Here is a 13,612-nt window from a genome sequence, read left to right on the forward strand (position 1 = left end):
ATATTCAGGATTACATACAAGAGCCGTCATGCTCTGGACCACTCAATAAAAATCTGTCACAATAGTAATTATCTTTAAACGGTGTTTATTTAAATATTTTGCACACAATAGAATATCCCAGTCACACATGGACAATGTGGAAAGATGTTAGATGGGCTTTCCTGCCAATGGTAGCCTAGGAAGTTAAATTATGACCATATTTGAGCTTTTTTTCCCCTAGGTGTTAAAGGACTTCCATGCACAATACAACGCTTTGAAGCAAGCACCATCAAAAATAATCACATAAAGAAACGGATTTCCACGATCCACAGTTTATATCTCCAAAAATAAACGACTCTCAGTTTGATTTTTAACTGTGCACGTTTGGGGATTTGCTTCAGTTTTCCTTCTTTGCATACTTAATTTTCCATTTCTATGCTTTGTGCTTGTAGTTGGACTGTACCATTGCCACCAGGGGGAGTAGTCTACAGCCTGGTATTAATGGTATAGTAACACTAAGCCCAAACTAATCACAGGGAGAAAAAAGATGAAAAACTTACTTTTAAAAATATATATAAATATATGATTATGTTCTGAAGCAAAAGCCTAAATGTGGACAATTAAAAAGCAATAAATAAAAATAATAATATTAACTTGTGAAGAAACTGGATTAAAGTTTAAAGCAAAGCATCAAATAGAATCAGGCGACCATAATTCCTGTCATACTTTTCGGTCCATGTTTCCCAGCGGAACATAAATTCAGTCACTGTGCACCCTCCATCGTAAAAACAAACCCACATTTTTCTTAATGTCCTATGGAGCCCAGCTTCCAAAAACTGGGTTGTTTTGACAGCGTGTATAAGGTTTGATTTGTTCTGTTCATTTACTTTGTGTTTATGAAGGCACTTAATGGGAGACTTTGTGCAGCATTTGTCAGACTCTTCTAAGGCATCTCTGCAGATACACTATATAAAACATTTGCTATAATGCACTAGATTATAGTTTTTCTGAGGATATGTGCCATTTCATGTTTGATTCAGTTCACTATATAGAGGTTTTTCTCTAATTTACTCAGTTTTCACTCACATTGACAGCATTCAAATATATACACACGAGATTTAAGGCTTGTTCAGTGTCACTAGTGCTTAGAGATGATACTGTGTGCGCTGAGGAAGTAATAACAATGCTGTCCACACTTGCTGCAGACTTCCGAAGTCCATCCATAGACTTGCAGCTACTCTTTTTCAAACATCTTGCAGATTGTTTGGCACTGAGTCACTGTGGGAATAAGGCTTCCTCCAGGAGCCAACACTTCCCCATACCGCCTCCAGGAAATCACCAGCACACAGTGTGTGCCGCCAGTCAAATATACAACATCTAAGACTAAACAGGCCTTTATATTGCATAATCAGTGCACTGCAGTCTGCCTAAAGTTGAAAAGGAAATGCTTTACAGGAATTAAAAAATAATAATAATACATTAAAAAAAAGTCTTAAATACATTTGAAAAACATTTTCAGTGTCACTTCAAATCAGTCTCAAGAAGTTCAGCTGAAAATTAATTTCCTCTTAGAAGACCTGCTCTCTGCCATTATGGCTCCTATCTGCTGACTAGGTCTGAGCAGTGTGTGGAGCAAACAACATAGTGGGGTGCGTCATCATCTGTCATGTGGGAGCTCAGGCCATTGCCGTTAGCCGGGCCACACATGGGAGTGCAGGTGGGATTACAGGTGCCCTTAAGTCTGTGTAGGTACTCTGCATGGACAGGCTTGTGGTTCTGCAGCACCCTTATGGCTTCATCGACCTTGAACCACTTCCTTTTCCTTCCTGTGAAGAGATTCAAGTAAAGTTGAATTGTTTGCATGTGGCTCACACAATCAGTGTTGTGCTTAATGACACTTCAATACAATGTGTGGGAAATTGTTTTAAGTCCGTAACACGTCCATCCTGATAGATGCATAACTGCTAATATGATATTGATAAATATTCTTAAAAGATCACAATAAGGTCTAGATTAAGGTCATCTAAACAAGGAACAAGAAACAAAACATTTCTCAGCATATGATTGCAACATTTCAGATATTAGGTCACAGGAAACCATAAGCTCGTCCATCCCTTCTGCTCATTTCTCAGTTGGCACATCCTCGATTCCTTTCCTCATCTCCTTGCATCTTGGTCCCTCCCACCAGAAATGTGATCACAGAAGGAGAGGAAGAAAGATGAGGAGAGAGATGAGGCAACAGGCTGTTAGCAAAATGACACATCTTTGTTTCACAACTGTCATTTTAAGGCAGTTGATATCATGTTATGATCTTGGTGAGCTATATACTTTTGAAAAATATTAAAGAACACTCTGAAAACACATCAGAGAAAAACAATCATGCCGCACATCTATACTGATATGGACTGGGTAATGTGTTAGGAACGAAAGCATGCCATATCGTTTGATGGAAATGAAAAATTATCAACGTACAGAGGGCTCAATTCAAGACACCCCCACATCAAAGTGAAGAGATTCTACAGCATGCTAGTCTATTTTCCCGAAATGTCACTGCAGCAACTCAAAATAGAACTCGTAATTTGTATGGCCCCCACATGCTTGTATGCATGCCTGACAATGTGTGCACAACAGATGGTGTCCTGGGGGATCTTCTCACAAGTTGGACCAGCACATCACTGAGCTCCTGCACAGTCTGAGATGCAACCTGGCAGCATCGGATGGACCGAAACATGATGTCCCAGAAGTGTTCGAGTGGATTTAGGTCAGACAAGCATGGGGCCCAGTAACGTGTATCAGTTCCTTCGTCCACCAGGAACTGCCTGCATACTCTTACTATTGCACCATGAGGAACCCTGACCCGCTGCACCAGCATTGGGTCTGACAATGAATATAATCCCGATATCTAATGGTCAGGGTGCTGTTGCCTACCCCATAGAGCTCTGTGTGTCCCTCCATGGATAAGCCTCTCCACACTTTCACTAACCCACCACTAAATCCATCATGTTAAACAATGTTACAGGCAGCATAACGCTCTCCACAGCTTCTGCAGACCTCTTAAAATCTGTCACACATGCTCACTGGTGGACCAGTCAATTCTGGTGTTTTATGGTAAATGCCAGTTGGGCTCCACAATGGCAGGCAGTGAGCGCAGGGTCCACTAGACAATGTTGAAGTCTGTTTCTGATTGTTTGGTCAAAGGTATTTACACCAGTCACCTGCTGGAAGTCAGGTAAAGCTCCGTCCTGTTCATAAAGGAACAGATACTGGTCCTGCTGATGGGATCTCCCTCTAGGAGATTTGGACTACATGGGAAACCTCTGTAGAGTCCGAGTCCAGGCATCACCGCATGCTGCCGGTAGTGATACTGACCCTAGCCAATGGAGGGAAAGAATGGGGATCATTCCTGTTTTGTTAGTTGTCTCATTGTTGCCCCTCTAGTTTACCTCTAGTTATTAATTTCAATAACACCACAGCAGCAGAGTGGCTGTAGCTCAGGAGGTAGAGCACCTACTGATCGGAAAGTTGGTGGTTCAATCCCTGGATCCTCCAACTCTGCATGCCAAGTATCCTTGGGCAAGATACTAACCTCAAGTTGCTCTCAGATGCATCCATCGGAGCATGAATGTGTGTGAATGTAGTTAGAAAGCACTAAGTATAGAGAAAGTGCTTGTGAGAATGGATGTGTATGGGTGAATGTGGCATGTTGTATAGAGCGCTTTGAAGAATCCATTTACTTAACTGATCAGATCAATACCCCAGATGTTTAACTGGTAGCAGGTAAAAACTCTTCAGAGAAAGATACACAATGATACAGCGGTGAATCCTAGATAATTGCTCCTCAGACAAACCTCCTCTCTTCCGTGTCCTTCAAATGCATTTAAGCAACTAAAACATTTCTTAGGGCAATACAGTGAAAATAACTTGCACAGTGGAGAAGATGAGGCGCAAATCAGAAAGAAAAAAAAAGATAAAAGGCCCATAATGAAGCTCTTGATTTGAGCACTATGGGTCGTACACAGGAAATAAGCGTAACAAACAAATCCAAAAAAGGCACAAGGCAGAAAACAGGAAAGGGCAAAGTATCCAAAATACAAACAAGGCAGAGTTAGGAGGAACTAGCTGTGGCAAAGATTAAGGAAAGGAGTGTGCGTACTGCAAAGACTCAGTGTTTAGATGATTAGGGTCATGCGTGAGATTGAAAATGGAGGAGACTCCGACTGGACCCAGTCCATAGGTGCAAACATAGAAATATAATGCTATTTTTAAACTTAGCAAAGACTTCTTGAACAAATGCTGGATACTAATATCCACAAAGCAAACCACACTGTGTGTTAATTGTATTTAACATGCTCCAAAGGGCACGCCACCATTAAGCAAACATTGTATAATTTGTCACAGAGAGCCTGAATAAGCGCTGAGTGAGACTGCTGAATGAAAGGATGACTAAAGGATCATTTTATTCACCACACACAAAAATAAACTGTGCATGTCATGGCACCAGTGGGTGTCGGTGTGGACATGGGCATACTTCAGACAGCCCTAAACCCTAAAAAAAGTATCTTCCATAAAAATGATCTGTCCAGCAAAGCGACAGCTGGAAGTTATTTATACTTTATTCAAACTCATCTCCTCCCATTCAATTCCAGCACTTTGCTAAAGGAACTTGCCATGCTCTGTGATAACTGGAGCCTGGTGTGATAATGAGGAGGAGGATGCCTTCACTTCATGTTGGCACCCTGAAGAGTGCCATCACTACCAGCATTTAAGGAGGCGAGGGAGTCAATTCAACCTGTAGTAGTATACCCTTTCTGTTCAGTCGCAACCTTTGTGTAGGGCAAAAGAGGACAAGTAAGGGGGGCTGCTGTGGTGAGTGATGATAACTGGAAAACAGCTGGGCACGGCAAACACTCCTCCCCCTTATGAACAGGCTGAACTCTTACTTCTGTGGGTGAAGGGAGTAAATGGCCACAACCACATTTTCCAGTCCAGTTAGAAATAGTTTACAAGTTACTCAATCCCGGGAAAAGTATTCCCTTTAAAATATCAGACAGTGAAAACATATCTAAACATGTACATCCACCTTATATGCGTTACAGTTTAGAAAAAGATTCTATGTTAACTTAAAGTCAACATAGATTTTGGCGACGTGTAACAAACCACTTGCTATAATAGAGATCTCCATTCGAGCATACTTAATGTCTGACCTACATGTAATCACAACATACACCCACCAGCAACTTAATCAGTCACACCAGGCTAGTACCAGGCTGGACCCCCTTTGTCCTCAGAACTGCCTAAACCCTTTGTGGCATTGATTCAAACGACACTCAGTTGGTATCGAGGGGTAAACGTGATGAGGAAATATCTCCCCACACATTTACACCACCAGCAGCAGCCTGAACTGCTGACACAAGGTAGAATGGATCAGTGCTTTCATGGCGTTCATGTCAAATTTTGACCCTGCTGCCCGCAGAAATTAAGACTCATCAGACCAGATGTTTTTCCAATCTCATGTTGTCTACTTTTGGTGAACCTGAGTGAATTGTAGCCTTTTCTGTTCTTAGCTGACTGGCTGAGCGCCACTTTTTAGCTGTAAAGTCTAGAGATGGTTGTGTGGAACAATCCCAGCAGATCAGCTGAAATACTCAGATCCACCTGACACCAACAACCACAATACATTCAAATGACTTTAAAAAAGAAAGAAAGAAAGAAAGAAAGAAAGAATCACGTTAGCTCCCCATTCTGATGCTCGGTTAGAACTTCAGCAGGTCATCCTGACCATGCCCACGTGCCTAAATGCACTTGGTTGCTGCCATCTGATTGGTTGATTAGATGAGCATTAATGAGCAGTTGAACAGGTATGCTAATATAAATCAATTTAAACCAGTTTATTTACAATTCAGGCTGAATTTGTGAAAAAATAAAAATAGAATTTACAGCTAAATCAAGTGTTGAACTGCCCTACGGAAAGTTATGAGCACAGTTGCATGTCATTTTATTTTGACAGTCAGCCAACACAGGATGGAGGACGAGGCAAAAAGACAATACAGCCATTGTGAAAGACATAATCTGGGAAACTGCTACTCAGTTCATGAATCTGTTATTCATGTTTTCCATAAAACAGACACATGGGCAGACATGTTCAATTGTCCAATTGTTCTGTTAAGAATTTTAGATCAGGGGTGTCAAACCTAATGCCCGCGAGCCAGAATCGGCCGGGTAAGGATTTCAATCCAGCCCACTTGATGGTTTTGGAAAATGTGAAGGATGGCTTAAACTGTGGACTATTATCTGCTTTTTAATAAGTTTTACTTTATTTCCTACTGAAAAAGACCTGCTCCCATGCCATTCATATTACACCAAAGTAAAAGATAATTAATCGAAAAGTTCCTGTTTTTATCTACAATAGAAATTTCTGGTTTTTTGTTTGTTTTTTTTACAATGGGTCCACAGTAACAGAAACATTTCTTCATCTCAGTTCTTTCTAAATGACAAACTTTTGAAATTGCACTTCTTTTTTAGTATTAAGACATCTGAGGGATTTAATGTGTAGTTAAACTTCCTTAAGTGGATTGGAAGTGGGGGTTTCAGTCTTCCGCCCCATTCAAGATCAAAGCTGTATGTGGCCCTCGGTGTAAAATGAGTTTGCCATCCCTGATTTAGATCAAATGAATCAGTGGAGCTGTTACACATTCCTCGTTGTGTTTTGTTCCTCTTCATTCTGCTTATGGAGTCATCTTATGTGTTCCACCTTAAAAGGCAGTAGATTATCTGAAGACTAATGCTATATATGAGTTTATAATCCCTTTCACATTTATGCGAATCAAAATTTGTAACCTAAGCACTTAGTTGAGGCATGTTTAATGAGAGCAAGTGATTCCGGTAAAAAAAAAAAAAAAAAACCTTGCCAATGTATGATCCTAAGCCAAGATCTTGAACTAAGAGACTGAAAGCCCCGAAACTCAACCCTGAAACAGAACATGTAATGCAAAAAGTTGCTAAAACCTTTTGCTTACTTTTGTTTTTTTGAATAAATCACAAGATCTCAAAAAACATGCATATGAGGGATGCCCGTAAAAAGGAAAACACAAAAAAACCCCTCAAAAATCTTGTTACCACAGGAATATTTTTCACTCTTTTCCCCTTGTAACTTAGTTTTGTGACCCTTGGCTGCTAGAATAAGATACTATAATAAGACAAAGAGGGAAACAGAAGCATACCAATGTTCACAGAGTCTTCCCAGTCTTCCAGCATCTCCGTCACCACGAGGGTGTAGACATAAGTCCTGTGCTTTCTGTCTTGATTGTGCTGCAAAGGTTTACATGAAGAGAAAATGAATTTATGTTTTTCTGACAAACCACCAACGCAGTGCGTGCAAAGCCTTCATTAAAAAAGGCAAAAACTGTGATTAGCCGTACCATTTCTTTTATAGAAACTCCATGAACTAAACAAGTTGATTGTCTGACCACAGACATACAAAAACGCTAGGTGCGGCAGTAGGATGATTTTATACAGCACTATGTATCGCGACATGATTACAAATTACAATTTTTCATAACATACCTCGAATATCCCAAGCAGTCTGCCGAGCTTTCCCTTTACACCAGCCTGCACACATAAATCAGAGTCATTATTAAAAGTGATTGTCCACAAGTCATAATCTAAAATATTCAGATGAAACTGTCCTTTCAACACACTGTGCAGCGAGATCACTTGGATTCGCGTCATATATGATCCCAGGTAGACATAAACATAGTCTGAATGACAGAAACACGAGACAGGGGGCTTAGCTCAAGTATAGTACACAGTTAGGACACAGCTATCATTTACAGTATCAAACCATAACAGACATCCCGGTCATTGCTGTAATGCCTTCCAGACTTCTTTAAAAAAAAAGCACACTAAAATGCACACAACGGCCTACAAGGCTTTACAAATTTATGCACAAATAAAAATTAACATATGAGGCTCATGAGGCTTTGAATCGCCTTTATCCTGATCTGCGTCAGCTCCGTGAGGCGCAGGATGTGGGCAACTGGAACCCCTTTCCAAATGTCACTGCCATACTTCAAAGCTGTCAGCACACTGCTATCCATGTCAGAAGCTCACAGCTCACTTTGCTGTGAACAATCTGGCGGGCCACCAGCAGCCTCTTTTCTTAAACCACAGCATGATAAGCTGGCTATCCATGCATCCTTGCCACATATTTCTACTTCTGTTCTGGATTTTTGGCACACGAGCGACTTGTACTGTGAACAGCAATGACACCTCTGACAAAGATTTACTGATTTCACTTTCAGTTTAATGTGTCTGTCCTTTGAGCCCATGATGCGTACATTGCAATCAGAATATATGATACTGAGATGGAAATTAGGCCCCCAGTATTCAAAGTCATGAAATGTCATGATTTTTTTTTTTTATCTTCCACTTAAATAATGAGATAATTCCTTGGAAAACCAATAAACATTATCAGCTGACAACTGATAAAATTCCCTATCCTTATTATTTTTTTTAACACTATGGTAACTTTGTGTCACTTCCAATAAAATGGTTACTAATCTCAAGGAAACTTCAGAATGCTGCTTTTTATATAGTGCTCTGCATGAAAAATAACACTGTCTCCGTGAGAGGTGATTATGCAAAAGTCTGGAGCCACCTCTCATTTCTTTACATTTTGATTCCCAAGTAATAAAAGTGGTTTTGACCAATAGTTCTCCAGGCTTTATTCAAAGGATTTTTTTGTTTGTTTGTTTGGACATTAGTTGCTTTTTCACTCATTTTAAGTCAGCTTCTTGTACCTCATAATTTTCATATGAAAGTTTTTGGTTTGTTAAGGCAAACCTGTGAATAATTCAAGCATAGAAAAGGCAAATAGCAGGTAACTTAGCAAAGATCGCATTTTTAATTGTATCTTTAGCCACTTCGTGTCCTTTCCCAAAAACAAAACCATTTGTTCTTTAGTTTATGAAAAATGATAGCACAGCTTGAAAAATACAAAACAGCATTTTTACACTAATAAATAGAGAAAACTGGACAGGTTTACACCTAAAAAATGTATCTACAGCAGTTAGTGGCAATCTGTTTAACATGGTAGATTCACCATGTAATAGATGACATGAAAATGAACCCAAACACACTGCCAGTGCAGTAAAATCATACCTGGATATGAAAACAAACAATGAAATACCATCAGTCATGGATTTACCCCCTCAGAGCCCGGACTTCAACATTATTAAAGCAGTGTAAGATCATCTTGACAGAGAACGGTATAAACGGCAGTCAACATCCCAGATGAGCTTTAAATGTCCTTCAACAAAAACACATATTCCCACGTACGTTTCAATAACTCACTGCACCTGTTTCCTATTTTCATTGCAAAATATAAAGAAATGGGGTGTCGTTCATCACTTTGCGCAGTACTGTATAGATCCTAGGCTTTAACCAACAATGCATGCAAACAATATGGGTTTAATTAATGAACAATCAATTCACCTCTTCATACACCTCCCTGACAGCAGCTCCACAGGGCTCCTCATCGGGCTCCATTCCCCCTCCTGGCACGATCCACTGGTCTGGATGGCGACTGCTGCTCACCAACAGCACCTGCCAAGGAGAGAGAGCCCTCCGTCAGGCCTCTGCTACTGAGGTTGGGGTGCAAAAAGCACAGCAACAGCATGCCCGAGTTCAGCGTCCGTCAGCACGGACACGGTGGCCAAACGAACTGCTCGTCATTCAGCAGACGCATATCGAACATCTCGCATATCATTCCGGTCATTCACTTCATTTACTTAATGCAACATGAGCGCTGTGCGGATGATGCTGCTCTGCGTGTCACACTCTTTGGCACATAATTTAAATAGACGAATGAGAACAACCAATGTAATGATTCATGTATCGGCCTGTTTTTAGTTGTCAGTGGTTTTAATGAAAGATAATTCATAATCTGGAGTCTATTTACAGTACGACCTGCTTTAGCGTTTTGAGTAGTACCAACATCAAGTGTTATATTTAATCCCACTGCGTTTGAAGAAGTACAAATCAACGTTCTAACCCAAAGAAATATCCTAAAGCTGCACACTATTTTTAACTGCCGTCCAGCCAATGCAGTTTGGTGTTTTGATGACGAAGTTACTTGACCTTAAACCCAATCCGGCATCACTGACCCACATTGAGTCCATGTGGGACTGCCTTCTGAAACCTTAACACTCGGCAACCAACTCACTCTCCAGTCACGGCTAACACACGTGTGTTAAAAACGCCAGTCGAATGAACCCTTTCCGCATTAAACACGGCTATCACAGCAGAGGCTTCCCCACTGGTAAGATCTTTCTGCTCACACTCCAAAATGTAAGCAACTTTCATACCATCAAAGCTGATCTCTTTGGGCAATAAATGCTTAATGTCATTTATCGCCCAATATATATGGGTGATATATACCCAGTGTATATGAGTAACACTTTCTCACTCTGCTCCTTTATTTACAAACTCTCTAGAAACCATGTGATTTATTTTTAACAATGCAACTCTGTCCATATCTATGAGTGAATAAAATACTAAGTTATTAGGGTAAAAGTCACTTCAATGTCCGAGTTCATACTCTTCCACAGCAGACACATCTCTCTACGCATTTACTCTGCTCAGTGAGCCAATTTATTTAGCCATGGCATTGCCAAAATCTTAGTTAAAATCAAATGTATGTGTTTACTCCACATCCTTCTGCTTTCTATGGCTACTCACATTAAGCTACAAACAGGAAGGCCAATTATTTTAGCTGGTTTTGTATTCCAAGTGACACATCTCATCTTAAACTAATCCGCGCAGGGTCCAGGGGACTGTAGAAACACCGCAAGTTGCCTCAGTGACACAAATCCACACAACGTACACATGCATGCGCAATTTCACACAAACGGCATGTGAAGCACGTAGGCACTTGTACAGACACAGCTACTCGCACACAGACAACAGGCTTTCCTAAAACCACCAGATCAGCAGTTACCTCTCTGTATCAAAACAAAGAGCTTAGGAGAGGAGGTTAATGACCCCGACAGGCACCAAACACGATCGGGGAAAAGTGAGGAAGCGTTTGGAGTGGGCAGAACCCCGACATCTTTACAGTCTGATCCCAGTCCGGCCAAACTCTACGGGCTGAACGATGTGTTAATGCCTTTCAAAAGAAGCTAAATTTAAAGGCAACCTTTGTCTCAGTAAATGCCTTAATTAAGGATTCACTGCTTGTAAAATACGTACATTGGTGTCTAAAAATAACAATTTATCAGCAAATAAGAAGAAGAATACATTTTATCTATAGGCACCTTTTCAAGTAGGAAGCAGAAACTTAAAATGAATGTGATTTAAAGGGAAACCAGTGAAACTGTTGAAAGACAGGAGTGATATGTTCTGTGGAAAGGGTTCAGGTAATGACAAGAGGAGCAGTATTTTGGACCAGCTGAACTTTAGAGGGAAGTCTGTGTGGATACAATTATAATAATCGATACCAGATGCAACCGGTCAAAATAAAAACTTTGACAGACCTTCAGAAAGCCTGGAGAACGTTTTCTCAAGACAAGGCAGGCTTTGTGGAATATAATATAAGGAAATCAGTTACGGATCAAGACTTTTCCACAGAAATGTGTGGTTACATAGCTGTGGACATTTGAAAATAAATAAATGAATAAATATATAACGCATCAATATGTTGTGAAACCATACATCAGGTGCCACTGAGTGTGTGTGTGTGTGGGGAGGGTATGTCCCCGGACAGATAACTGGTGCATCTCCCCTTTTCTCTCCACTGTACCTCTATCCAATAAAAATGTATATACAAATTTCAATTTAAAAGTGAGAGTGATAAGCTGCTTCTGCTCAGCGATGGTTGGGGCTTTAAGTCAGTCACTTAAAACAGATTATTATGGATTTCCAACTCTTGTTTGGTTTTTATATGTACCCATTTTCAGTGATCTCAACTATAAAAGCAGGAAACTAACGAGGCATATAATTATTTTCTTTCTCTCTTTGCCAGCCATATTTTTCAAGTAACCTATATTTGAAAACGGCAAAATAAAACTGGAAATATTTTTAATGACCTCCATACGGCTACCCCTATGAAAAAATTCTGGAGGCGCCCCTGGTAGGGGCCCAGGCACAAGGAGCAGGAAAGGAAATCTGTCAGGGAATAGCAAGTGGCTGTACCTTGTTTCTATAAATTGCAACTGATGGGTCACTTGGAGTTTAGCACACTGTAACAGCCACTCAGCCCCCTACTCATCCTATCACATGTGGCCCAGAGTTAGTCTGCGTCACTAGGCAGACACATTTAGACCCAGCACAAAACAACGGTAATATTAACAAACTTAAAAGTTTCTTATCCAAACTGGCGCATCACTGAATAATAATTTGTGTTTCAGTCAATGTCTGTGCTTGTTATATGAGATACATCAGAACCTACGTACATGTGCTGTATACTTACACATTTCCACGAATGACAAAATGATAGGCGACTGATTACATGTAACAAGTTAAAACCTCATATTCAGCTCTCTAATTTAAAGACAAACATTTCTTTCACGTGAGTAAAATGGCTGAGAACATTTGCTTTATGGTTGCGTCATCATTTGAATCCAAAAGTAGAACCAACTGGCCTGAGGAGTAGCAGGTATCTCAGCAAAAGTAGATTTAGTAAAACCGCATCAGTTGATGTTTTGGAAAACAAACTCTGAACTACTTTATTTATGACAGGAGGTGTTTATAGGCCCATAGCCGTGAAATATATGCAGAGACTGCTCTGCGTTAGAGATAAGGGGATGGTTTTATGAGTAATCTGGATGTCCTCCTTGGCAAGAACGTGAAAAACGATGGTCTCCTGTTGAGTGCCAGCTGCAGCCACACACCCTGTAACAGGTCAAATATTTGCCCCCCTCCAACCTTCACCTCTGCCCAGCACCTCAATTAAAGACGAGCCACGTGAACGCGCTCCGCACACACTGAAAGTCAGCCAGACGCGCGATAAAGCAGGCTGCTGTACTGTCAGGCACAGCGGTTAATTTGGGACTGTGTCAAAAATAGAGCGTGTTAATAAAAGCCCTCTCCTCCTACAAATGGTTTAACTTCACAGCTTACCTCGTCCTCTGTTTCGTTTTTAAAACACAGACACGCCGCTCTCCTCTTGAACCCTTCGACGTCGTACGTCCTGGTCTGGTTGGGCTTAAACTTCATCATATAGACGCCTTTTTTCCGGAGGCAGGTAAGTGTTGGGAAATCGGGCTTCAACCAGTCGCTGATTAAAGTGCTTTCAGTAATATCCAACAATATCGCAGCTTGGCTTCTTCAGACACTTCCAGACAAACCATACAGCTGGTCCATTCATTCCTGCGCTCCGAGCGCGCGTCAGGCTGCATCTGGTGTTGTGCCGTACCTGCTCTGCCGCTTTAGTGCCGCTGTCAACACGCAGACTGGCTCACATCACGCTGTGGTGGCTGAGCTGTGACCAGCTGACCTGAGAGCTGCGCAGCAACAAGCCCGTCAGTCCCCACCTTACATCCGTGTTTATCACTGCGACGCACAGACCGAACAGAAACGAGTCTCCTTTATGGAAGAGAAAAGGTGACGGAGCTGCGAGTTGGAGTTGCTGTTAAAA

The 13,612-nt window shown here is 41.0% G+C and overlaps 1 protein-coding gene across 1 annotated transcript; it reads right to left on the reverse strand.

Annotated features, from left to right (window-relative positions):
• Positions 1-1,197: 1,197 nt before the first annotated feature.
• nudt4a (nudix (nucleoside diphosphate linked moiety X)-type motif 4a) lies at positions 1,198-13,489 on the reverse strand. Its single transcript, XM_006789538.3, has 5 exons — positions 13,096-13,489; positions 9,472-9,582; positions 7,543-7,587; positions 7,200-7,287; positions 1,198-1,805 (listed from the first exon to the last, which is right to left on the reverse strand). The coding sequence occupies exons 1-5, from the start codon at positions 13,192-13,194 to the stop codon at positions 1,579-1,581; spliced, it is 570 nt and encodes a 189-aa protein (XP_006789601.1). The 5' UTR covers positions 13,195-13,489; the 3' UTR covers positions 1,198-1,578.
• Between the last annotated feature and the right edge of the window lie 123 nt (positions 13,490-13,612).

This window comes from Neolamprologus brichardi, chromosome 7 (genome assembly GCF_056152115.1).
Source record: "Neolamprologus brichardi isolate AB-2024 chromosome 7, ASM5615211v1, whole genome shotgun sequence".
In the NCBI taxonomy this organism is placed as follows: Eukaryota; Metazoa; Chordata; class Actinopteri; order Cichliformes; family Cichlidae; genus Neolamprologus; species Neolamprologus brichardi.

What these genes read in the sequence shown, in the direction of transcription:
- nudt4a (XM_006789538.3), bottom strand. Translation starts at nt 13,194, where the DNA reads ATGATGAAGTTTAAGCCCAACCAGACCAGGACGTACGACGTCGAAGGG. An exon ending in GACTGCTTGGGATATTCGAG is followed by an intron (nt 7,288 to 7,542) that starts GTATGTTATGAA and finishes AAACCTTTGCAG; the next exon opens with CACAATCAAGACAGAAAGCA. An exon ending in GGAAGACTCTGTGAACATTG is followed by an intron (nt 1,806 to 7,199) that starts GTATGCTTCTGT and finishes ATCTCTTCACAG; the next exon opens with GAAGGAAAAGGAAGTGGTTC.